The sequence below is a fragment of the Xenopus tropicalis genome, chromosome 6 (assembly GCF_000004195.4).
Source record: "Xenopus tropicalis strain Nigerian chromosome 6, UCB_Xtro_10.0, whole genome shotgun sequence".
In the NCBI taxonomy this organism is placed as follows: domain Eukaryota; kingdom Metazoa; phylum Chordata; class Amphibia; order Anura; family Pipidae; genus Xenopus; species Xenopus tropicalis.
In genome coordinates this window covers 54,918,530-54,946,344 of record NC_030682.2, presented here as the reverse complement: position 1 = coordinate 54,946,344, position 27,815 = coordinate 54,918,530, and the positions used below count along the sequence as shown (strand labels likewise).

Genomic DNA, 27,815 nt, shown 5'->3' with positions numbered 1-27,815 from the left:
ATACAAAAGAAACGGGTATGAATACACTTAGGGGCACATTTTACAAGACACGAATTCGAAAAATTCCGATTGGAAAACAAACATTTTGCGACTTTTTCATATTTTTTGCAAATTTTCGGCGCCTTTACGACTTTTCGGAAATTGTCGCGACTTTTTCGTTACCAATACGATTTGCGCGAAAAAACTCGAGTTTTTCGTAGCCATTACGATGCGCTCGTATCTTGTCGCGACTTTTTCGTATTGAGCGCTCGTAAGCGGCGGGCGAAACTTTCAGACTTAGCATGATTTTGGAAGCCTCCCATAGGACTCAATGGCACCCTGCAGCTCCAACCTGGCCCAAGAAAAGTCACCATACTGAAGCTTGAATGAATCCGAATCTTTCGTACTCGGCGCGAAAGCTGCGAAAAAGTCGTGACTTTTCGCGCAAGTAGTAACGCTACGAAAAAATCGCCAGATTTTGCGCAACATTTGGAATGGCAACGAAAAAGGCCCCTTAATGGAGCTCATTTATAAACTTTGGGCAGTGCAGGATGATTTGCACAGTGAACATATTTGTCCTGCATATATTTATATTTAGAATGCTGGACAAGATTGGTGTATTTAGCATGCAAACATACGTTCGTTTGTTTTTTAATTATTCTCTTGCTGTAATCGTTTTTTAAAAGCTTTTTTAACTTTGGCATATTCACAGATTGTAAATTTTTTTTGCACGCGCTTTGTTATAGTTATACCAGTTACTTTGGTGGCAGAAAAAATATTCACATATTTAACAGATATGGCAAATTGCAAATTTATATTCACAAAATTACCATTGAAGTGGAAAAAGACTGGCACAGCAGTGCAGTATTTAAGCTTTTTGGGAAAACATTAGCAAAACAACATATGCAAATAAATATGCACTGAGCAAAGTGTAAAAATTACCTCCACACTGTGTTGTAAATATATCATATCAGTTACAGTAATGATATAACCAGACCAACATCATATAGAGAGAACGGGTGTGTGGCATTGATTCTAGTTCCTTATGTTCGATAGCCCTGATCCATTTGTCTCCAAATGATTCTTAAATGTTAAACCAATCCTGATTTAAAGTGGAAAAGCAGTTTTTCTGTGACTGTATATGTTAATAAGAAGTTCTGTGAGATTTTACACTGAGTTAACAAGCCAGTTTAGCTAGTGAAGTAAATCTGCCCTACACAAGAAATGATTGCTGCACAGCAGTTAAATAATAATCACTGCTAATAACAATTACTTATAGGTATACAGGTATGGGATCCCTTATCTGGAAACCTGTTATCCAGAAAGCTCCGTATTACAGAAAGCCTGTCTCCCATAGACTCCATTTTAATCAAATAATTCAGAATTTTAAATCCGTTTTTCTTTTTCTCTGTAGTAATAAAGCAGTAACTTGTAATTGATCCCAACTAAGATATAAATAATCATTTTTTGATGCAAAACAATCCTATTGGGTTTCATTAATGTTTTACTGATTTTTTTAAAACATTAATCAATAAAACGTTAATTAAACCCAATAGGATTGTTTTGCATCCAATAAGGATTATTTATATCTTAGTTGGGATCAATTACAAGGTACTGTTTTATTACTACAGAGATAAAGGAAATCTGTTTTAAAATTCTGAATTATTTGATTAAAATGGAGTCTATGGGAGGAGGGCATTCTGTAATTCGGAGCTTTCTGGATAACAGGTTTCTGGATAAGGGATCCCATATCCGTACTAGGTCCAGTTTATAAATAGATAACAAATGTAACTACCCTTTGTATTTTGGTCTCTGTCAAACTAAATAAGCAGAGTTCTCTTGCTTTGATTAAGCAGTGATTAGACTGTGATTCTTTTCTTTATTGTACACTGTGAGTATATTATGACAACCCATAACTTCCTCTCTGAAAAACACCTTAAGTTGGCAAAATATGTAATTCACTGTCATTTCCCCTTGTTACAGAGCAGTAATTTCTGTTATCAGGCTAAAATAATTAAGGCCAGGAAATGTGAAAGTCTTTTTCTTAGCACATAATTGTCAGAAAGCCAAATTGCTCTAATTTTCCAAGTGTATTATGGAGAAATAGAACATGAAAACATTTTTTTACATGAGATAAAAATAATATATTGGTTTGTGTTTTTGCTCTGTAGAAATCAAAGCCGAAGTTTTATGTTCTGTCTATGTTTCCATACCCCTCTGGAAAACTCCATATGGGCCATGTTCGGGTGTACACAATAAGTGACGCGATAGCCAGATTTCAGAAGATGAGAGGAATGCAGGTAAGCTTGCTGAAAGTTTTTTTTTTCTTTTTTTTTTTTTTTAGCTTAGTCTTGATATTCAGAAATTTCAAATTAATGCTAACTAACCCAGCAAATAGAACTGTATTTGTATCAATGTTTTTTGTACTAAGGCCCTCTCCTATTAATATTTCAGCATGTCATTTAAGCTATTCTTTGGTTGCTATGTTAACTGAGACTTGCAACCCAATAACAGCTTAAATTCCAAACTAAAGAACTAGTGCACACAAAGGTAAATTACTCCCTAGATCACAATAAATTATTTAAATGTGAACTGTATCTATTTGAACTTGTTAAATATGTTCTATGTTAGTATACATACAGGTATTGTCAGCTTGTAGAGAACAAACTGAAATTTCCTTGATATGCGGATTTAAGCACCATTTCTATTATACAGTATTCCGAAGCATCTTTGCTTGTTTTGTACAAATACATAGAAATCTCAGTAAAACTAATTTAAATTGTTTACAAAATTATCTTTTTGTAGTTTCATCCCAGTAATATTTGATGGGGATTAAGGAGCTCAGAGACCTTACTGGAGCTTCTAAATCCGCTTTGGCAAAGTGGGACTTAACAAAACAGAATACTTCATTTAGACATTTCCTCTAAGAGGCAGAAATGAAAATAGCTACATTAAATTATCTTTGCAGACATGGACAAGGCAGTGGCTAAATGGATTTACAGCACTTTTCTTTTAGCTTAAAAATAACAAGAGAACAATATATACTTCTCAAATATTCCACCGTAATTTATTAAAAGTTGCCATGTTTTACACTGTCATGTTTTTACACTGGCTTAAAAAAACATTTGAAATTTTCATAGTAAGGATTTGACCATGGCATAATTGCTTTCAAGATCCCTCTTAATTATTAGCAACATGAAAGTAATTTTTTTAGTGGGATCTAAGTTGATATTAAAGGGGAACTCCAGCTTCTAAACCAAAATGTGTTAAAGAGCTCCACACAACACAGAAACCTCTAATATACCTATCACTGTAATTGTTCCTTCAAAGAGTATGAATAAATACTATTTTTATATGCAGAAATCCAGCTGCAAAACAGTTCTTCTGGTAGGAGAGGATGGACTAAAACATTAATGTTACAAATTGTATGCATAACCCACAATGCATTACACTGTGTTGTTGCTTTTCTTATTGACATCACGTGTGCAGGGAATTGTGGGATTTGGAGAATGCAGGCTGAAGGCAGGATGAGGACAGCCGATTACTATTACATTTTTTTAAATCTCAAAGTAGTCAGCCAGATCAGCAAGAGAACAGGGGGCTTAGGTAACTGTTACAAACCATATTATTACATTAAAAATCATGAAAAGGCTGCTTGAAACTTGTGTTTATTTTTCAAAAAGCTTAAGTTGTTTTCGGGTGGAGTTCCCCTTCCCAAATAGTTTTATTAAACGGGATGTGAAACAGTGTGTATGTATATTTATACTTTGTAAAGAGTTGTCTAAATGTGTCAGTGCTATATTATAATAACAGATAAAGAAATAAAAAATAAGTCCAAATAACAGAGAATGATGGCATAACATAAAAACTTGTGGTTTGGAAAGTGCAAGGAGAATATATATATATATATATATATATATATATATATATATCAAACTCAACAGTAGAAAGCACTCACAGCCACAGCATCAATCAGGTTAGTGATCCATTTCAGCACACCATCCACGCGCCTCGATCACCACAGGATCGTCATCAGGATGATCCTGTGGTGATCGAGGCGCGTGGATGGTGTGCTGAAATGGATCACTGACCTGATTGATGCTGTGGCTGTGAGTGCTTTCTACTGTTGAGTTTGATGCATTATTTTTGTCAGCACCCAGCCTTTGCCCCGATATTGGTGAGTGCCGATTCTTTACAAGACTATATATATATCGAATCAAATCTGTGCTTGGAATGTCATGGAATATGGCTTCTTTTCTGAAATACTAATCAACTAAACAACAAATAGGTTTACATGTTTCTTTGTGTCCAGCCTATATATGCTCACAAACCACATCCTTGAAATGAAATAGCCCATAAATTATCCTATATTCAGGTATAGATCTTTAGGCAAGCACCTGAGCAAGGGTGACCTCCCAAAGCATTGTGTATGCTGTGTACCTTAAAATGAAATTAAAATCCTCTTATAACATATGGACTGCCTTAATTTTGCTATAAATCACCTGTCTTATACAGACAAACAGAAGGGGTTTTGAGATGTTTGTTAGCAAATTCTTCTTGTAAAGTGGATTTATGTCTAGATAAAGCATATGTTCTCTTTAAATAATGTGATTTTCTCCCTACAGTAGAGAATAGCAATTAAAATAAGGCTCACCACCAATTTTTGGTTAACAAAGGTTTTATTTGGGATCAGTAAGGAGAATTAAAAAAAAATACTGTTCAAGATATGCCAAAGGCCTTTGCATAGATGGTGTAAAATCTGCCTTTGGTAGGAATTTTGAATATGCTGTGCTTTGAAATACACTGTATTGTGAAATATCATATATAATTTTATTGATTTATGGCGTTCAGGTCATTAACCCAATGGGATGGGATGCTTTTGGGCTACCTGCTGAGAATGCAGCTATTGAGCATGGACTGAGACCAGATACATGGACTGAGAGGTATGGAAAAAAAACACTTAAGTCACTTAATTTGCATAATATACATTCACCTTCATTTTTATAAGGTAAACATATTTGGCAGTTCCCAGGCCTGGATATGTGGTGAGGTCACAAAGGCCCAGGCCTAGGGCGCCATAAATTTAAAGACAGCACATACAGTTTGCTCCCGTATGGAGCACTGTGGACAAGAAGCGCAGAATGGGGGCGGCTTCTAATCGCCCTACACTGAAATCTGGCGCTGGCAGTTCCTTAAAAGAGAATTAAACCCCACCCAAGCCCTTCACTGCCCTCCCTCCAAGCTCCAGGAGAGAGCTGTGTGTCTGGCACAGGAAAACAAAGAGACAACAAATCCTTTTGACAGAGAACTCAGTGCAGCGTTTCTGTGAGTGCTTATGACTGTATTTACATTTCTCTGAGTATGCTTAGTTTTTACCTTTCCTTAAAAGCGATTACATATCAATCCCATCAGTCCATGTCTCAATGGAGTTTACAATCTAAAGTTTCTTTAAGATTCTCACACAGGCTATGGCCAGTCAGTTTTATCAGAAGCCAGATAACCTTTATGTATGTTTTTGGGTTAATGGGGGGAAACTGAATACCATACCAATTACATGTATTATGTAATTACAGTATTCCATCCTGTTATCCAAAAAACTCTGAATTATGGGAAGGCCATCTCCCATGGACTCTATTTCAATCAATTCCTTTTTTCATGTAATAATAAAACACTACCTCGTACAGGTATCGGACCCCTTATCCGGAAACCCATTATCCAGAAAGTTCCAAATTACGGACAGGCCAGCTCCCATAGACTCCATTTTAATCAAATAATTCACATTTTTAATAACTATTTACCTTTTCTCTCTACTAATAAAACAGTACCTTGTACTTTATCCCAGAACAATCCTATTGGGTTTAGTTACTGTTTAAATAAGTTTATTAGCAGACTTAAGGAAGGAGATCCGAATTACGGAAAGACCCCTTGTCCAGAAAACCCCAGGTCCCGAGCATTCTGGATAATGGGTCCTATACCTGTACTAGATCCTAAGATATAATTATTCCTTATTTGAGGCAAAATGGGATTGTTTAAATTATTTTTTAGTAGGCTTAAGGGATAGAGATCCAAATTACAGAAAGACCCCTGGTCCCAAGCATTTTATATAACAGTTTCCATGCTTATACCATCAGTTAAAAACCCTATATGACTGTGCCCCCTGTTAACAAGCTATTGAAAATGAGCAGAAGCCTTTATTAACTGAGAAATATGTTTGAACCAAGCACCTCTTTAACATGGGGGTAATTATTATTTATTTATGTCTATTCATTTGAAAAAAATCATATAATATATTTTTTGTTTTTAAAATTAATAATTTCCCAGTTCAGTTTTCCTTCCAAGAGCCTGTAGTAACCATACAACGTTGTGTATTGGAGCAAAGAGCCAACAGAAATAAATAGAGTACACAAGCTGTATTATGAAACCTAATTTATTATGTTGGTTTGAAAAACCAACATACTGTTCTTCTACTTCAGCTTATTCTTCTACTTCTTCTTGATCTTATTCTTAGCGCCCCCCATTTTCTAAACGCTACTCCAGTTTTAGGGGTGCAACACCCAAACTCTCCACACTTCTTCGTCCCATAGCGGAGCAGGTTGCTTGTGCTTTTCTAAGCGACCCCCCCCCCCATCTTTTTGTGGTGCCACCTTGAACTGGGTAACTACATATTCAAGGTTATAAAAAGTGGGGGGATCCATCAACAGCCAATCAGATTTCACCTGTGGACTTTCATTGGTTTACACTTAAACTGCTGCCATTCCTTAAATATTATTACTAGGGTCCCCAAGCTTTGTAGAGTTAGTCACAGGGGTCCCCAAACTTTGGAGAGTTAGTCACTGGATGACAATAATTCCAGGTTTGAAAAAAGTGTGTGGAGCCATCAACAGCCAATTAGATTTATTGCATTGATTTTAATGGGAAAATTTAAACTGCTGCCATTCTTACATATTTAATGCCAGTGTCCCCAAAGTTTACATAGTTGGTCACTAGGGGGCTAAGGTTAAAGGCTTAAAATGTAGGAGGAGCCACCAACAGGCAAACAGATTTCACCAAGTGAATTTCATTGGTTTATAGTTAAATTACTGTCTTTCTCACAGCATTAATGGCTGGGTCACCACACTTTGCAGATTTAGTCTCTGGTGGACTGCAGTTCAATATTAGTAAAAGTGGGCAGAGCCACCAACAGCCAATCAGATTTTATTCAGAGATTAGAGGAACGGAACTTTCATTTGAAGCAGCGTAGGTGGTTTTTCACAGTGAGGGCAGTGAGTTTGTGCAATGCCCTTCCTAGTGTTGTTGTGGTGTTAGATTTTGTTAATATCTTTAAGAGGGGCTTGAATGAGTTTTTGAACAAGCATAATATCCAAGGCTATTGTAATACTAAAATTTACAGTTAGTATTGATGTTGATATATATGATTTATGTATGTGAGTGTATAGAAAGATCAGTATGGGTTTGTGTGTGCTATGTTTACTTGAAAGGGTTGAACTTGATGGACTCTTTTTTCAACCCTATGTAATGTGATTTTCAAACCAACATGAAGTTTGTTCTCAAACTTTCCTTTCTTGTTGATTTTTCTGATCTTTAAAATGCTTTGTAACAGTACGAATGAAAAGAACATTTACACAGTTATAGTGAAACTAGTGAAAGTGTAATTCTGCAATTTTTTGTATTTCCTTTATTCATAGTGGTCGGTAATCGGTGTATGTAACCTCACATGATCTCCAAAGTGATAGACCCCTGTGGCTGCTCTTGTACCTGTCCTTTATTTGCAGAGAAAACTAATTGGAAGCTAGTATTTTGCATCATTATGTAGTAGTAGAATAGTCACAGAATTCCTAATCATTCACTAAGTGCTGAACAGATAATGCCTGCTTCTGCATGGGAAGACAGGGTCTCATAAATGAGTGTTTTTTTTATTTGCATAGCTGTTCTCTCTTCATAATTATGACAGAAACTGTGAACCTGAAAATCGTTGGTGCCTCTATGATTCACTGTTATTATCCAGTGTCTGTGGTGTGTAATTTATTACTTCTCCAGATAGTTGAGCCTGTCAGGGCAGATAATTTTAAGCAAATTCATCAGTATGCTACAAAGTGTTACAGTGAACTGTACCTTAACCAGTGCCCTAAGCTGTCAGATGTCCCTTAAAAAATTAATTCATAATTACTTTCTGCACAAATAGTTTTTCTCAAAAGTAGTCATTTTGCTTCTGCTCTCTGTATGTACATTCTGTTTGGTTTTATGATTGACAGCTTGGCTGGTTAGAATAAGAACAGTGTTTAAGTAAAAGAAAATAAATCTACTTTCATTTATTAGGGTGTAAGTACATAATGATTCTATAGCACGCCTGTCCAACTGGAGGCCTTCAGGCCAGATTAGAGCCTTCAGAGAATTTTTTTTGGACTCCAGTCTGCTTAAAGGCTCCATAGACTTCACTGTATAACATTATCATTTTAATAGTCAACTTGTATTGATTTTTTTTTTTAAACAAGGGGTATGAATAGAAGGAGGGAAGGAAGAAGGAGGAGGAGGGGGGGGGGGGGAAGGAGATGGAGAGTGTATCATGGTATTTTAGACAACAGTTGCTGGAGACTCCAGCCATGGGTTCCAAATCTTCTCAAACTTTAGTGGGCATCCTCTGGCTAAGTAAGTTAACCTGTAGATTTCCAGTTGAGAGTTTATCAGCTTTATCCATTTATTTAAAGTAGGAGGTAGGGGTCCCATCCAATGTAGAGGCACAGGTTTTTTTTAGCATAAAACAGAAGAGCCCTCATAAGTGATAAGTGATCCTCATAAGTGATCTGGAGTCTTGGGTAATAGGGAGTCCACCAGGCCCAACAGGCATGTGATTGGGTTAAGAACTTGAGGTAAGGAGAGTTCATCTGCTATGAAGCACATGACTTGTTGCCAGAATCTCTGGATGTCTGGGCAGTTCCAAAGTAGGTGAATAAAATCAGCATCAGGTTCATTGCAGCGAAGGCATCTGTAGTGTTCCAAGCGACCCATCTGGTGTAGTTTCTTAGGTGTTAAGTTGACATTATCATTTTAATTAGATCTGGCCCTTGAACATGCTATCTAGGAAATAATCAGCCCACTACATGTAATAAGTAATAGCAATAGCAATAGCAATTGCACTTCACACTGCCCTTTCCCACCTGGACCAGAGAAACACATACGTGCGGATGCTGTTCATTGACTACAACTCCGCTTTCAACACCATCGTACCATCCAGACTTGTCATGAAACTCCGTGACCTGAACATCGGTTCCTCCCTTTGCAGCTGGATCCTGGACTTCCTGACAAACAGACCTCAGGTGGTTCGGATCGGCAACATCACCTCATCCACACTGACACTTAGCACCGGTGCCCCCCAGGGATGTGTGCTCAGCCCCCTGCTGTACACCCTGTTCCCCCACGACTGTACAGCAACACACAGCTCCAATAATATCATCAAATTTGCAGACGACACCACCATCATCAGCTGCATTTCTAATGGAGATGAGTCTGCTTACAGGGCAGAGAGCCCTGACATCATGGTGCCGGGACAACAACCTGCTGCTCAACGTCAGCAAAACTAAGGAGCTCATTGTGGATTACAGGAGACTGCAGGGAGGAGGCCATACCCCATTCACATTGAGGTGGAGAGAGTCAGGTGCTTCAGATTCCTGGGCATCAATATCAGTGAGCATCTGAGTTGGTCTTACCATGTTGGTGTGATCACAAAAGCTGCAAGACAGCGGCTCTTCTTTCTGCGTCGCCTGCGAAGGTTCGGCATGGACTCCAGAAAACTGACAAACTTCTATCGATGCACCATTGAGAGTATTCTGTCTGGCTGTATCACCACCTGGTATGGCAGCTGTAGCGCTTTAGACTGCAAAGCTCTGCAGAGGGTGGTGAGATCAGCAGAGCGTATCACCAGGACTGAACTGCCGGCCATGCAGGACCTTTACAGACAGCGCTGTAGGAGGAAGATGCAGCGGATCCTCTCTGACCCCAGCCACCCCAGCCATAGTCTTTTCACGCTCCTACCATCAGGCAGGTGGTACAGGAGCATCCAGACCCGCAGCAGCAGATACAGAGACAGTTTCTACCCACAAGCCATCATGCTTCTGAACTGCTGACATTCTGCCTCCCCATAACTACTGGACTCTTCGCAGTGTCACTTTAAGCAAAGCCACTTTAAATCCTCACTGCACAATTTCAAATATTGCATTGCATTTTATTATTGTAAATACTTGTACCTTTATTGCACACTTTTATTATATTTAATATTTGTATTTTTTATTTTTTTTTGTCTATGTAAAGTTGGGAGGAACACGGGTCAAAAAAATGTCATTACAGTAATGATGCTTCATTGTTATTTGTATATGACAATAAACTTGAAACTTGAAGTTGGACAGCATTGTCCTATAGGAATATACTTGAGAGGATCAATAAAGGAGAGGTATATACATTATTTACTTATTGGGTCCTAGCCCATGCCCCTCTCCCTAGCTGCACCAAACAGATACCTCCAAAACTACCATGCTCCCCCATACTGAAACTAAACATTTTGAACTATGTAGTGGGGTTGGTGTTTTAATAATTTGCCACTTTTCTACCTATCCCTGGCTCCCTGTAAGTGATTTTTCCACAGGAGCATGCACACAGGAAGCAAGAAACAGGTCAGTTTTGAGTACTACATTTGCATAGCACCTTAAAAAAATAGGTGGAGTACATAATGCAGACATTCTGGGGGTAATTTACTGGTTTCATTTTAAGAACCACACATCTGATTTCATACATTAAACCTGATATTCAGTCAGGCACTTCAAAGTAAACATCTTTTTTTTTTTTAATAGATTTTTATTTCTTTATTCCACTATTATAGGCATATCTCTATATGTCAAATGGTTAGCATCCAATGTATTGCATGCAAGCCAACAGATAAGTGGAAGGTTTTCCTGTGTATGGTTGAGGGCACCATTATTACTAATCTGACACTAGATACTATTCTAGTACATAATAAGATGGCACAATGGTGGTCACTGGAATAGTACCCCAGATGGTGGGTTTTTCAGCTAAAAGGAGGGCCGACAGGGTTCTGAGGTAAGCAATTATAATTACTAGGGGGTACAAACGTATAAATGTACAAATGTATAAATGTACATGTTCCACAACAAAATAATTAAGACCAACTAAAGTTTGGGAATTTTCGTAAAAACACTAAAACTGAGTCATTCTCCCACTGAGCCTCCCCAGCAATTGCAGATTCTGCTACCTGTATAGTTATTCTCCTGAGTGCATGAAATAAAGAAGAAACCTTTTATATATTGCCATGCTAGGAATCAAAATTATTGCCCTAATAGGAGTAATTTTGCAGTACTTTTTTGCAGGTCAAAACTGACATTTTTATTCTTTTGTTCTGTTTATAATTAGAGTAGTGCAGCTTTATACAGGCAAAGTCTGGTATGCAAAACATTTAATTGGAAATTATATGTTTTGTGTAGAAAAAGTAATTATGCTTTAAAAATGTATCGTGTTAATGTGTGTTAATGTGTGTTAATGTGCGTCTAAAAAAAAATAATAAAAATTTACTGGTTATTGGTTTGCAATGCTTAAAAAATGTGCATGAAATATTTTGAGGCAAACTCAAATAGTTTGCTTTCAGATATTAAGCTTGAGAGGGGAGATCAAGAGTAAAGTTCCTTTCCCTCTATATAATCAATATTTGCCTACTGCTGTTTATACTTAATATGTTAATACTGCACAAAGAGTAGTATGGCAACATTAAGTCCCCTTAAACACAAAATATCATGTGCCAATAGGTTTTTATAAAAGAAAAATGAAGCAGCTCTGTCAATTCAAAATGTCCCCCTTATATATCCATCTATATAACTTTGCAATATCTGTAGGTGTATCCTTTTATTAGTCTGTCTTATAATATTTTGTAACACATGGATGCAAATGGTAACCAGATACAATCCTCTTTCCTCAAGGGACCCCTTTAGTTTATCATAACAAGAATACCTTGCGCTAATCAATAAAGCGCAATATCTTACAGACCGTTCTTATGTCATTTAAACAAAATCCTTAACATCCTGCAATGAGAAGGCTAGATTTTGAAAGGGGATGATTTGCAAATTGCCAATAGCTAATAACCTGCCTGTGTATGTATTCACTGGTCTTCTGATAGATGTACAGATAAAATATGATTTTGCCTTTCACCCACTCTCTGCCATCAGGTTTAGACTGAAAAGTCTACTTTTCAGAGCATAATTACACTAAACACAGAAAAACTGAAACAATGGACAGTGACTCACATGAACAATTTTCAAAGCTGTGATTACCTGCCTTGAACGCTGCCAGTATAATGCCATCATCAAGTAATGTATCAACAGTAGCTCAAAGAAATATTTAGTAGATCTTAACTATTATTTTTTTAAACATATAAAAATAAGAAACAAGAGTAAGGAATTTTAAGTGGATTTCAAAGTGTATATGAATATTTTGTTGTATTTGCAGTTTTATTTCAGGCACTTTTAAATTATATTTTTAAAATAAACCACAACATTTCTAGCACTAATGCAGAATAGGCCCTTTGTTCCTACTTGGATTTTGGCCTGAACATGCTCACTTGATCATTTTACTCACTTGAGTACACAAAAAAGAAGTTAAGAGGTGACATGATAGAAGACATGATAAAATTATGTTAGTGAGGACACAACATTTTATAATACAAAATATACAAAATTTTATATTTCAGTTTACAAGTCCTTCAAAACATAAGCAATTCTAATGCTGCATACTATACTGAAAGCATTGCCAAAAGAATTAATTGCAACTTACAGAGAGCACCCTCTGAATTCATTTTTTATTTAAAGTGGTTTCTGAAACATTACCAGTTTTAGTTGGCAGCTTTTAGCACTCCTGCATCCATGCCTAATAGTGATGTGCAGGTCTAGAAATCCTCAACCCTAACCCTACCCGACCCGGCTTTCTCCCTCTATTTATAGACCCGTACCCGACCCACCCGGCAATGATGTCATAAATGGGGTGGCGTGTGCAGGGCATGCGCCTATAAATTAAATAGCCAGAAGAAGAAGCCCGCAGTGTAAGGTTGCGGGCAGGGAGGGTGAGCAGAATCCGCCCGCAGTTGATGTTCTGAAGTCTGCCTGAACCCACCTGACATCACTAATGCCTAGTCCTTCATAAATGAGACACTTTATCAGTTAATGTTTTGGAGGCACTGTTTTAAGCATTGTTTATGTGAGTATTAGTATTAATGTATGTTTAGAAGAATGATCTCTCGTTCTCACTGGCTCATTTTTTCATATCTTACAGAAATATACAGCACATGAGGGAACAACTTGATAGAATTGGCCTTTGTTTTAACTGGGATAGGGTAAGTTAATAACAGTATTTATGTTTATTTCAGATAACAATTTTAGTCAATTAAATCTGTTTGAAGACATATGTTTTTGCCTCCCTTCATTCTGGTGATTCCTGCCCCTGCTCTGCACCGTTGTTGCTTGATAAAGTTACATAAATAAGTAGGTTTAGGGGTTCCATCTTGCTTTGGGGCCCAATAACTACTCTTTATTAGTCCATATAAATATTAAAAAAAAATAATAATGTTTTAATTAGTCAGTTTTTTAATTGGGGTCAGTGAAGCTTATAAGTAATGTATGAAAGTTTCTTTAAAAAGTAATGTGTTTGTATAAGGTACGTAAATTGTGTAAACATAGGGGCCCAATGATGCTGCTGTGGGGCCCAATATTTTGTTATTCCACTGCAGAAAATTCATGTAGGAAATACCCAAATCGTTCAGTAAATAGATCCCAATATAAACTGCTGATGTTACTTTATAAAAAGCATGGCAGTATGGGATCTGTTATCAGGAAACCTGTTATCCAGAAAGCTCCGAATTATGGAAAGCCTGTCCTCCGTAGACTCCATTTTAATCAAATAATTCAGATTTTTAAAATGTATTTCCTTTTTCTCTGTAGTAATAAAACAGAACATTGTATTTGATCCCAGCTAAGATATAATTAATCCTTATTGGATGCAAATCAGTACTATTGGGTTTAATTAATGTTTTATTTTTTTTTAGTAGACTTAAGGTATGGAGATCCAACTTACGGAAAGACCCCTTCCGGAATACCCTTGGTCCCGAGCATTCTGTATAATGGGTCCTAAACCTGAAATGAATAATGAATGTGTTAAGAAGTCATTCAGTTCATTAGGAAGGGCAGTAAAAGTTACCTATTATGTTTTTTAATAATTTGGTAGTTAGTGGAGTTTGCCCCGCCTGCAACAAGTTTCTAGACAGTTGTGTAGGTTACAAAAAGTGTAAGTTTTGACATATCTTTAAGTCCATATGTTATCATATGTCGACAAATGGTATACAGGTGCCTTAGTGAAAGATGGAGATATCTTAGGCTGATGACACATGGGGATTTCTGATTGCAGTCTGTCATTGTTGTTATGTTTAAAAAAGCATCACATAGTACTCTTTGGAAAGTGGTGTCAAACAGATTGGGATGTTTTACTGCTTTTATGTTTCAGCTTGATTACAATCGTGGTCAGAATACCCTATGTGCTATAGCCCATGTTCCGCTGCAGCTCAACTATGATGTATTTTACACTCTATTTGTCTATATATATATATATATATATTATATATATATATATATATATTCACAGTAAGTAATGGTACACTTCTATGAACATTAACTCCAGATCCTAACTACATTATATAGTGAGTAGTGGCACCTAAAATACATTAAATACAGTGCGAGACATTCTGTAGTGGCACCAAAAATAGATTAAAACAGTGAGAAACAGTGGGAATTTATCTCCAAATACATTAAATACAATACAATGAAAGGCAATAATTTCTGACCCCCTTACATTTACAAAAAAACAGGTTTCCTGAAGGCTAAATAAAATTTCAGCAATGTAAAGATCAAATAAATTCAGAAATCATTTGCATTGCTAAACATGTTCATTTAGTGGTAGACATAAGAACTGCAACCAAGAAGGAGAAACCTGTTTTGCTATTATGCAGCTTGGATCCTATTGAAAATAAGTTGAGTAGGAGAAACAATAGCTTATCTGAAAGCAGTTCTGTTGTGTAGTGCTGGCTCTTTCTGAGAGTTCAGAATCGCGCACAATGCACTGAGATGGCTGCCTTTACACCAATATTACAACAACAAAAATTACATTTGTTGGCTCAAGAATAACATTTTAAATTGTAGACTGAATTATTTGCAATGTAAACAGTGTAATTTAAAAAATAAAAAGTACACCATAAAAATCACGAAAGAATCCCTTTAAATACTTTGCGCGTCTTGTTACCAGCTGTTTTAAATGTTCTTTTTTGAACATGGTTGTGCCATTATGTTGCTTGTCTTCTTAACAGTTGATAGCGTTGCTAAGCAAATCTTCTTTTATGTCCTCTAAGGATTATGCAGACAAGAACATCATTTAACACAAAGAAGTTCTTTGGTTTAGATGCCAAAAGCACAATTCCCAGTTTTACAAGTGAAAACGAAAAATCCCTTATCTGAATTCGTAATGAGATTCATCCAAAGCTGGGGCAAGGATTTGCATAGAGGGTAGTGGGAATCAACAATATCAGAAGAACATTGAGCAATTTCTGTTTTTGTTTGTTATGCAATCTCTCCCCTTTGCCTCTCTGATTTGCTGCAACACAAGTGTGCAATTGCCTTTGCTTTGACCCACCAAGCACATTATGGGTAACATTTTGCATCCAACATTGCACTTTGCACACTGCCCTTGTAGTTGTGTATGACTTTTTCGATATTTTGTATGTTTTTCTTTCTGTGAAAAAAATAATAGCAATGTTAAAACCTGGTGGTATGTTCTGTTGTAAGTAGCCAGTGTAGGTAGGCACCTGTTGCTCTTGCAGGTGGGGGAGATCATGTTGTATGGAACTGGAGTCTTTTTCTGGAATGGCGTTGACAGGGGAGTAGGCCTACAAACAGGCCACTTTTTTGTATATGTCCAGTATATTTTCTATTCACAACCATAATCTAATAAGCATAACACTAAAAATGTGTATTGTTTGGAAAATTACCTTGTGAATTGCATAAGCTAACACCCACTATAATGTCAGAATATGTTTTATCATTCCACTGACAAGTTAATGGACTCTGTCTACAATGATGGATGTTTCCTTGAAGCCAGAAGGCAGGGTATAAAATGTACAATAAGTAGACTTCTTGTAATAAAAATAATTTTAACACTTTATATTGTATATTAACTTGTGTCTTAAAACCAACACTTTGTTTAAACTAATCAAAAAATGTTACATCATTCCAAGAAAACATATTTTACCTTGGCTTTTTTTTGTTCCCTGTGCATGGAACTATAGCCACTCCACTGGAGCCATGTTAACAGCACAAACCAATTATTTTGTGACTTGTTCTTTGTTATAAAGATTCAGTTTAATTAATATAGCCTGGTGCAGTTCTTTATTTTTCAAATCCTCCTACAACGATAAGGAATTGTGCTTTTTTCCAGAAAATTAAAGTGGCTGTAATGTTTTGCATGTGGGATATTAGCCTCTTGATGGATATAATAACTGTTTAGTTACTGGCACAAATTCCAGCTGAAGAAGTACTTCTCTGTGGATGAATGCAGTTGCTCTGATGTAGCTAGCACACATATAAGACCTATCCTCACACAGTCTACACACTTGTTAGTGGGTTACTGCCAGTGGGTTACTCCCTGGGATGCACGTAGGGGTTTTGACAGATTTGGAGAAAGTAGAAAGGTACCAGTATTTTTGCCCATGATAGTGGTAGCTTTGTCAGCAGTAAAGGTATATTCTTCCTAACTATCCTACTTCACACATTACAAGTTGGTTTCAGAAAAAGTAAAAACTTTATTTTGACAAACACATTCTCACATTACATTGCTTAATGTAATAATTATCATGGTAATACTAAATAAAATACTTAAATAAGTGAGTTTGTGTATAGGCTGGTGATATTCATGCAGTGCTTTAAAATCCAAGTTTCTGATGTGTTCAGTGTGTTACGAGAATGTGTAACATGAAATGTTGTCTAATATCTGGCCATTGTCCAGTAAAAAAAAAAAGTGCTGGTGGAGAAACTGGTGATATTGCCTACTACCACTTGCATGTACAGCAAGTGACACAAATATCATCCATCTGACATTGCGCACACTGTTGATTTTAGCCAAAAAATGTTGTGACAATGCCCTTTAGGCGTATTAGCTCCTTTTTGTTCCATATGCTAAAATGATCAAATAGGGGAAGTTTGTCATAGAAGCTGATGCTACAGGGCTGATTATGAAATTTTGATGTAGCCTTTTATCTCGAGTTTTAGGTGGTATCTTCAGAGGCACCAATATTTGCTGCTAAAGGGCTGTGGTCATCTTGAGCTAGTAAGAAAGTCCAAAACTTATGATATGTAACATTTCTAACCTACTTCTTTAACTTAAAACTGCTTGATGGTATGGGTTTGACTTTGATGGAAAAGGATTGTTTTGGGGGGAGACATTAGCAAGCTGTACAATAAGTCTGTTTTTTTTTACTTCCAGGAAATCACCACTTGCTCAGGAGACTACTATAAATGGACACAGTATCTTTTCCTTAAAATGTATGAAGCTGGACTTGCTTATCAGAAAGAAGTAAGTGTTAAGGTTCACAATGGCAACATTTTACTGGTTAGGGTTGGGTGTGGGTTAAGGTTTTGCAGGTAAGGGCTGGGTTCAGGTTGAGTTTTTCCTGACCCTCACATCACTTCTTGTTTTTTGGTTTGCTTTACTGTCTTGTTTGATTATTAAACTTTCACTTTAGAGACTTGAGTCATCCCTTTCATAGGATCTTAGGAATTTTACACTATGGGGGACATTCACTAATCCACGAACGCTCCGAGCGTATTTTCGGCGACTTTTTACATACCTTGCGCAACTTTTTCGTATTTTTGCGACTTTTCCGTACTTTGAGACAAAATTTGTGTGACAAAATCGTATTGTCGCACCGAGTACGAAAGTTTTGGATTCATTCAAGCTTCGTTATTGTGACTTTCCTTGGGCAAGGTTGGAGCTGCACAGTGCCATTGATTCCTATGGGAGGCTTCCAAAATCATGCACAGAAGGATCAAAGTCGGAAAGGGTTTCCTGCATTTTACGATTGTTCGGTACAAAAATTTTGTGACTTTCGGATCGCCAATAAGATATTCGTGACTAATACGATTTTTTCGTAAGCATATTCGTGATATTTGTGATCTTAAGAAATTATCGTATCCAATCCGAATTTATCCCATTCGGGATTCCAACTCGTGTTTTCATGAATGTGCCCCTAAGTATAAGGTAAAAATTTCTAGCCCAGTTCATTGTTTGGCTTTGGCTTGCTCTTTAATGACTTGATTTACATGGCAAGCTAGATCCATTTTTGTATTTTCTTTTACTATTCAATACAGTTCTATTAGTTTAATGCATGTTAATGCATTTTAGGGCCCTCATGTTTTCATTTGGAAACCTAACAGCAGGTAACTGTTTTTTTCACACATCAAATACACTCACAGAAGTGGACCCTGAGCACTGTATAAAGTGTTTTTTGTGCTTTCATCCAGATTATTTCTCTTTTGATGGTCTAGGTTACGACATTATAGCATTTTAATTTGATCATTTTTACACATTTAGTGGTACTGGGTTGGTTTGTCACGTATGTATCACATATGTACCACATTCTGGTACCAGTTTTCCAATGATTAGAACTTATGGAGTGGGAGCAGGTACTAACTGCTTTTTACTGGCTAAAATAGGGAAGTTGGTCAGTTTTTAAAAAAAATTTTTTTTTCTGGGTCTATATTGGATACATGCCCTTTTTTCTTATCTCCCTTGGATTGCCTGGTGCAGCAGTAAAGACAGCGTTCCAAGATACTAGTGATGCTAGATCAGGCAAATAATACCAATTATGAATGTATCTGTCAGTCATACAGTAAGGCATAGCTGACATTTATAAAATGCCTCTTCCAACTGAGATAAATATGTGACATTAGGTAACAGCACGCATTAAAAAATTCTGCAACATGGAAAATTACTGTGTGCGCCTACTGTTAATTGTTGTTATAGTTTTGAAATTAAACTTTGAATGTTAATTATTTGTAGCCAGTTAAAGCTAAACTACAATGGTTTATATATTGTTCTTCTGTTATTGTGTTGGGTTGAAAACCCCAACATAATGTTCTTCGACTTTGGCTTATTCTTCCTCTTCTTCTTTTTAGTGCCCCCCATTTTCTAAACGCTACTCCTCCTACTGTTTTAGGGGTACAACACTCAAACTCTCCACACTTCTTCGCCCAATAGCGGAGCAGGTTGCTTGTGCTTTTCTAAGTGATCCCGCCCCCCGTCTTTTTGTGGCGCCGCTCTTAACCCCCCAATTTTCCCATAGACTTTGACAGGGAAGATTTTCAAACTGCTGCCACTCTTACAGCTTTGAAGCTGCACCCCCAACATGAATAACATAATAATGGGGTCACCCCGAATGAAACAGCGACATTTGTTGGATGACCCAAAAGTGGGAGGGGCCAACAACAGCCAATCAGATGTCACTCATTGACTTTCAGTGAGGAAATTGAAACTGCTGCCAATCTTACAGCTTTGAGGTTACACTCCCCAAACTTGAATCACATAGTCATGGGGTCAGCCTGAATGAAAATATGATGATTGTTGGATGCCATTCAGACACTATTAAAAACCGGGTCCCCAAACTTTGCACAGTGGTTTTTAGTATATAAAAAAATGGTTCGGTCCAACCTCCCCTCCAACAAAATGGTACGGTCTGACCCCCCATCCAAAAAAATGGTACGGTCCCACCCTCCCCTCCAATAAAATGGTACATTGCAACCCCCCCATTGACTTTGACAGGGAAGATTTTCAAACTGCTGCCGCACTTACAGCTTTGACGCTGCATCCCCCAAACTTGAATAACATAATCATGGGGTCACCCCGAATGAAACAGCGACATTTGTTGGATGACCCAAAAGTGGGAGGGGCCAACAACAGCCAATCAGATGTCACTCATTGACTTTCAGTGAGGAAATTGAAACTGCTGCCAATCTTACAGCTTTGAGGTTAAACTCCCCAAACTTGAATCACATAGTCATGGGGTCAGCCTGAATAAAAATATGATGATTGTTGGATGCCTAAAAGTGGGCGGAGCTGTGAACAGCCAATCAGATTTTACCTATTGACTTGGCAGAAATCCAACCTGCTGCCATTCTCACAGTAATAACACTGGGGTCCCCAAACTTTGCAGAGTTAGGCACCAGGTAACTGTGATTCAAGGTTAGAAAAAGTGGGTGGAGCCACCAACAGCCAATCAGATTTTACCTATTGACTTTCAATGGAGAAAAGTCAACCTGCTGTGATTCTCACAGTATAAACACCAGGATCCCCAAACTTTTCACAGTTAGTCACTAGGGGACTGCAGTTTTAGTTTTAAAAAAAGTGGGTGGAGCCACCAACAGCCAATCAGATATCACCTATAGAATTTTATTGGTTTCATGTTAGAGTGCCCAAACTTTGCACAGTCAGTCGCTGGGTGACTACATACTCAAGGTTAGAAAAAGTGGGCAGGGCTGTCAAGAGCCAATCACATTTCTTTCGTTGTTTTCAGTGGGGAAATTTTAACTGCTGCCATTCTCACAGTATTAACCCCAGGGTCCCCAAACTTTTCACAGTTGGTTACTAGGGGACTGCAGTTTTAGTTTTGAAAAAGTGGGTGGAGCCAACAACAGCCAATCATATTTCACCTATTGAATTTTATTGGTTTGATGTCAGGGTCCCCAAACTTTGTTTGTCACTGGGTGACTATGTTCAAGTTTAGAAAAGTGGGCAGGGCCAACAACAGCCAATCAGATTTAACCTATAGACTTCATATGTTTAAATTTAAACTGCTGCCATTCTTTACATATTAATACTAAGGTCCCCAAACTTTGCAAAGCAGAGCCACCAACAGCCAATCCATTTCCACCCATTAAATTTCATCCAATCAAATTTCCTACATTAAATTTTATTGGTTTAAATGTAAAATGCTGTCATTCTCACACTATTTATGCCAGAGTGCCCACTGTTTGTCACTGGGTGACTTCGACTCAAGGTTAGAGAAATTGGGCAGAGCCACCAACCACCAATCACAATTTGCCTATTGACTTTTATTGGTTTAAATTTAAACTGCTGCCGTTCTTTAACTATTAATCCTAGTGTCCCTAAACTTTGCAGAGTTAGTCACTGGGTAACTGCAGTTCCAGGTTAGAAAAAAGTGGGCGGAGCCACCAGATGTCACTCGTTGACTTTCAGTGGGGAAATTTAAATTGCTGCCATTCAAACACTATTAAAACCAGGGTCCCCAAACTTTGCACAGTGGTTTTTACTATATAACTGTCATCCAAGGTTAGAAAAAGTGGGCGGAGCCACCAGATGTCACTGGTTGACTTTCTGTGGGGAAATTTAAATTGCTGCCGTTCAGACACTATTAAAACCAGGGCCCCAATCTTTGCACAGTGGTTTTTACTATATAACTGTCATCCAAGGTTAGTCAGTGACAACATTTTTCAACCCAACATGAAGTTTGTTCTCAAACTTCCCTTTCTAGTTTATTATTGTCATAGTTCTGTTTGATTTTAGAGATTTTATTTTTGTAGATGTTTATATATAATATGTATGTATGTATAAAGTATAATCTGATTGCTAAAAAAGTAGCTTTGTATGTATCTATGGTCAGTTTTGCTTTTGTGGTTGCCATTCAGTGTTATCCAGTGTGTTCCATTATTTTGCAACATAAGGTCCATTTATCCCTGTACTTACCAGGGCAGTAACCCTGACAGCACAGTAAGACGTTCTCCAAGTTGTTCATGTATTTTCAGCTTAGCCATACAACTCAAAAACTTTTCCAGAGGTCTAAATAGTGTATATATAAAGGTAACTTAATCACTTTAGGCCTGATTTATCATTTCTTTAGATGTAAAGGCACTAAATTGTACCCTTGAGCACCCATGCGCAGAGCCCTTGCTTTGGTGCAGTGGCTGCACACTAGCCCAGCCTTGTACTTAATGTTTGCCCTAGGATGCAATAAATACAGGGTGGTATATAATTTGAACCCCTCTACCAACTTTTGGATCACATGCGTTTTGCTCACTTCCTAACCTAGGTGGAGAATTGCTCCATTGCAGTTCCCCAGTGCATGTTCTTGCATCTAAAACCATCCTCATCTGCGGATGCACAACGCACTGGCTGGCTTGGTGAAGCGACAGATAATGTATGCTAACCTGCCAAGTTGACAAACTAATTGATATCCAGTAGTTCATAGATATTGGTCAGGAATATTGAATTGGTACAAGTATGTACTGTTTTACCCATGCTCTTGTGAGGAAATTTTGGATATAGAGTGGTCTGTATAGGACTTTTTGACCTATGGCTGTGGAATCAAAAATAAGTCCCTATACTGTTTAGGTTGGGTTCCCTTGATCCCCCTCCTTCTGTGACTTCCTGTGGTAGAAAATAACTACTAAAATGAGTAAAAATTAGTCATTATTTTTGGGTTTTGATGCTTATTCCAGACTATATTTTGGACCCCAAAGAAAACAGGCGAAGAAACCCTGGATTAAAGCAATGGTTTAAAACAAACTGGCTTTTCATTTTTATGCATCTAAAGACTGTAAGAAAACACAGTACATTGCCAGAAATGATTTTGCCTTTACACAAACACAGAGCACTTTGGAATAGGAAATCCAATGAGTAATATTGTTTATTACTGTAATGTTCAAAACTCTATAACTTCTGCTAATTAGATTATTTAATAGGATGAGGTATGCCTTATTGTGCATAAATTAGAAAATTACAATCCCTGAAGCAAAAGGCTGCAGGAAGATGCATTTATAAAGATACAGAAATAGTATCTATTTACCAATTTATTATTAGGGTGAGTGCAGTAGAATGCATTGATCTAATAAATTATCTAATGCTTTGTCCCTAAAATTACATGAAGGGGGTATGTACAATGTCTGTACCTAATCTTACTGTACAGTTATTTTGCCTTAATGGGCCTTTATGCCTTTTCTAAATTGTGAATATAAAATAACTGTCATTTCCATTCCCTAGATTTTGTATTTATTGTACTGTCTGTGTGTGTTGTTTAAAGCTGCCAATACAAGGACTGACACTAACTGAGTTTGTAGATTGCTGGCACATACATGGTGCCAAAAATACTTCTTTTGATTACAACTACCTGTGCATAAAGCAATTTTAACTTATGCTGTATATTGGAAAGAGTGTTCTTTATCATGCAACAAAAAGTCTGTATTGTTTCTGTATAGACTTCTTCTTTAAAGGAGTATTCCACAAAAAGAACTGTTTTTTTGTGCTCAATGAAAGAGAATGTGATTCTAAGCAACTTTCCAATAAACATTAATTACACATCAATGGTTTTAAACATTTTTGTAAAAGTAATTGCAGTTGAAAGCAGTTTTTGTTTATCCCTGTCTGTTTTAGGTGTCTGACCCTTAAAGGAACAGTAACACCAAAAAATTTAAGTGTATGAAAGAAATTCCAATATAATGTACTGCTGCCCTACACTGGTACAACTGGTGTGTTTGCCTCAGAAACACTACTATGGTTTATATAAAGAATGCAGCTATGTAGCCATGGGGGCAGCCATTCAAAGCAGAAAAGGCACAGGCACTTAGCAGATAACAGATAAAACACTATTATATTCTACAGAGCATTTTAGTTATCTGCTATGTAACCTGTGCCTTTTTTTTCCTTTTTTCCAGCTTGAATGGATGCCCCCGGGGCTAAACAGCAGCTTATTATATATAAACTATAGTAGAGTTACTGTAGCAAACACACAACTTTTACCAGTGCAGGGCAACAGTACATTATATTTCATTTACTTTAAAACTCTTTAATTTTTTGGTGTTACTGTTCCTTTAAAAAGCAAATGTAAAAACTGTTGGCTCTCCTTCAGGCAACCCTTGTTTCAGGTGTTAGAGCCAGGAGTGCAGAGAATTTAAGATAGATAGATAGATAGATAGATAGATAGATAGATAGATAGATAGATAGGTCAGTATAGGTTTGTGTGTTCTGGATTTACTTGGAAGGGTTGAACTTGATGGACTCTGTTTTTTTTTCAGCCCTATGTATCTATGTAAACAGGCACAAAGTTGCTTTTTCAAATTTGTTTACCTTCAAATTCACTTTTAGTATGATGTAGAGCAGTGTTTTTCAACCTTTTTTGGGCAAAGGCACACTTGTTTCATGAAAAAAATCACGAGGCACACCACCATTAGAAAATGTTAAAAAATTTAACTCTGTGCCCAGCAGCAGTGCCCCCCTAGTACATTGGTGCCCAGCAGCAGTGCCCCCCTAGTACATTGGTGCCAAGAGCAGTGCCCCCCTAGTACATTGGTGCCCAGCAGCAGTGCCCCCCTAGTACATTGGTGCCAAGAGCAGTGCCCCCCTAGTACATTGGTGCCCAGCAGCAGTGCCCCCCTAGTACATTGGTGCCAAGAGCAGTGCCCCCCTAGTACATTGGTGCCCTGCCTACGGCACACCAGGCAACATCTCGCGGCACACTAGTGTGCCGCGGAACAGTGGTTGAAAAACGCTGATGTAGAGAGTGCTATTCTGAAACAGTTTGCTATTGGTCTTCATTTTTTATTATTGGCAATTATTATGGTAATTATTTTACTTTTTGTTCTGCAGACATCTGCTCATTTGGGATTTAAGGGAATGTGTACTTTTAAAAAATATATAGTTTTCAGGGGTCTGCATACTTTTTTTTTGCAGCTTTTACCACACGTAAAACAGGCAGTGTGTTTTTTAAATTAGTTGAAATATAAGCCATAAACAATTATGGACAAGGAATATTTTGGGTACTCATATTTACAAGTATTTAAATTGAGCATCAAATTGTCTGTCAGTAAGTGTAACTGTAGTGCGATACTCTTCTGCTAATGTAAGCGTTAAGCAAAATGTACATGTTGATGCATTAATGCAAAATCAATATTCTTAGCTATTTATATGGCTCTATTTTTTTCCTAATTAATGTCCAAGTATTGCTCGCATGCATAGTGTAATGAAATATTGCAGGGATAGCTCAGCAAACCAATAGGAGTCATGATTTAACTTATTTATAAACTAGTATTTTGATCAACTGAACATTTATTTTTCTCTGTATTATTGTTTTCAAAGGCTGGCTGCTCATTGGAGCATTGTGTTCTTTTGCAGTTAATTAAAGGAGTTATTTTTGCAGTGCTTATGTACGCCTAAGCATTTTTCCATTTTTATTTTCTATTTTGTGTTGGCTTTTTCAGAATCCTAATTAGATTTTAACCCCTCTGGTGAAGTTTAGGCTTTTGAAAAAGATTCATAGAATAAAATACTAAAGTGTTTCATGCATTGAGCTGTATACAGGAATGAGTAGTTTTAAATTACACCATTTAGCCAACATTAAATATTATTACTGTAGGAAATAATTTAGGTTAGCTTGTTGATTGTTCATTTAAAGTTCTGTACCATGCTGTGGTTTAAGAGGAACCTTTTCTAAGAAGTAAATTGCATTCAGTATTTGTAAAGTGGTTCAGATGCTGCATATGTATTATAGCAAATTTCATATTGAATCTAGAGCTCTTTTATGGAACAGTAAAGTATGAATGGTTTAATTTTAAATTAGAGTTTTGACAGATACAAGGAATAAAAGAAGCAGAAAAGGAAGGAAACAAGAGGAGTACTGGGGGTTGGTTAGACTCTGCCCTCTGGGGTATAGATTACATTGGCACATGTCTGGATAAGGTTCAGGCTCTGCTAGTCTGATCTGCATGAGGTTTTGGCACTTTTGCCATCTAGGCCTTACAGCTGTTCTAGCATTTCTCTCATTATGCAGATTAGTCAAACTTAGTAGCGGAGTTTTCTTTCAGTGACTACTTGCATTAACATAGTAATTTGAATACAAATGCATATTATGTTTAGCATTGAAAAAAAAAATCTTTTAATAAAAGTCAGTTTATGTTACAAAATATTTAAATGTTTTTTTTGGCAAGCAAGTACACAACCCCCTTTAGTGGCTTCTAGGATTTGCCACATAAAACCTGACTTTATGTTTGCTTCATAACAGGCCATGGTTAATTGGGACCCAGTGGATCAGACAGTGCTAGCTAATGAACAAGTGGATGAAAATGGATGTTCATGGCGTTCTGGAGCAAAAGTGGAACAAAAGTACCTAAAACAATGGTTCCTTAAAACAACAGTGTATGCAAAGGTAAGGACAACTAAATCTCTAATATCATTCTGAAGTATGCATATGCAGTGGAAATGTGCTATTTATTGACATAATTAAAGGAGAAAGAAAAGGTACAATCACTGAGGGGTGCCAAAATGTTAGGCTCCCCCCAGTAATTGTATCACTTACAGGATTTATATTTGCCTTTAAATGTTTAGTAAAACATATTGCCAAGGTTACTCAGGATTGGCAGGATAATATATCTGTTTTTATTCATAACCTCTTTAATGCAACTGTACTTTGTTTTTATTTGTATTTATTATTGTAATTGGTATATGTGTATGTATTTTTTATTGTAATGACCTCTGTTTGTTCTGTTCATTTATTGATCTGCTGTACAGTTCTGCGTATATAAGTCGCACTATATAAATACAAATGTAAATACATAATATTAGTTATAGCCATCATTGTTCAGATGAAGTAATGATGAAAAGTGATGATCTTGGGCAAACTATATGGTTTTTCGTCTTAAGCAAAATGAAAGACATCCAAGTATCCTATATTTGCTATAGAAGAAAACCAATACAAAGCATGGGTTTTTTCCTTAAAGGAGAAGAAAAGGTAAAAACTAAGTAAGCTTTATCAGAAAGCTCCATGTAAATACACCAAGAAAGGCTCACAGTTATAATGATCTAAGGTGCTTTGTAATTTTTTTTTTACAAAAAAAAATCTATTCTACCCTGCACAATAATTGCCCTATGCTGCACACCATTTATTATATTGAATGCTTTATTAGAAACTACCTGCTAAAACTTGGCTTCCGGTCATTTGAAATAGGGCGATTCCTATACAGAAGGCTAGGAACGATCAATTGATCGTCGCATAGTGTATTCAGCCCTGGATCGCCGTATCACCCTATGTCAAATGATCAGAAGCCAAGTTTTTGCAGGTATTTTCCAATAAAGCATTCAAAATAATAAATGGTGTGCAGGATAGGGCAATTATTGGGGCAGTGTAGAATAGATTTTTTACTTAAAAATTTTTAGTGTTACTTTTCCTTTAAGCCTAGAGGTTCTAATGCAGGAGAGCTGTTGCAACTCCGTGTGATCATGTTCAGTTAGGTAAAAGCACACATGGTATTCATGGCATTTTACTTTGTAAGCCATCAGCATTTTGTGTTTGTGCAATCATCCAAGTAGTTTGTGCTATCAAACTACTTGGATGATTGCAACTCTCTTTATTGGTAGGGCCCAAACTATTTGGATGATTATAATTCTCATTATTGGTATGGCTCACCCTCCATTTTCTATCATTTCTCTTTTTATTCTGTATGGCCATGTCAGAGCACATTTAGAAATCTGCAGTGAAGTGGAAGAATCTAAGGTGACTTTTGTCCCTAATTTATCTCACTTTACCTCTGCTAATTTCTGCCCAGGAGTATTACATTTGAGAGGAGGGGCAGGAGCTGGTTAACAACAGCAGACCCAGTGGCTGGCGATGTCCAACATACAGCCTTCAAGATGCCAGAGGCCTGCCTGTGTTAGCCTTCTTTCCATTGGGCATATGCAGTAGGGTAGAT

General features: G+C 37.1%; 1 protein-coding gene across 7 annotated transcripts in view; it reads left to right on the top strand.

Annotated features, from left to right (window-relative positions):
• The window catches only part of lars2 (leucyl-tRNA synthetase 2), a 72,652-nt gene that overhangs the window by 6,794 nt on the left and 38,043 nt on the right, over positions 1-27,815 (top strand). For all 7 annotated transcript variants that reach the window (XM_002938308.5, XM_004915340.4, XM_012965475.3 and 4 more), the window contains 5 exons: positions 2,151-2,279; positions 4,831-4,922; positions 13,303-13,363; positions 17,551-17,640; positions 26,132-26,275. In XM_002938308.5, coding sequence (XP_002938354.3) covers positions 2,151-2,279; positions 4,831-4,922; positions 13,303-13,363; positions 17,551-17,640; positions 26,132-26,275 — 516 coding nt within the window. The remainder of the gene's footprint in view (positions 1-2,150; positions 2,280-4,830; positions 4,923-13,302; positions 13,364-17,550; positions 17,641-26,131; positions 26,276-27,815) is intronic.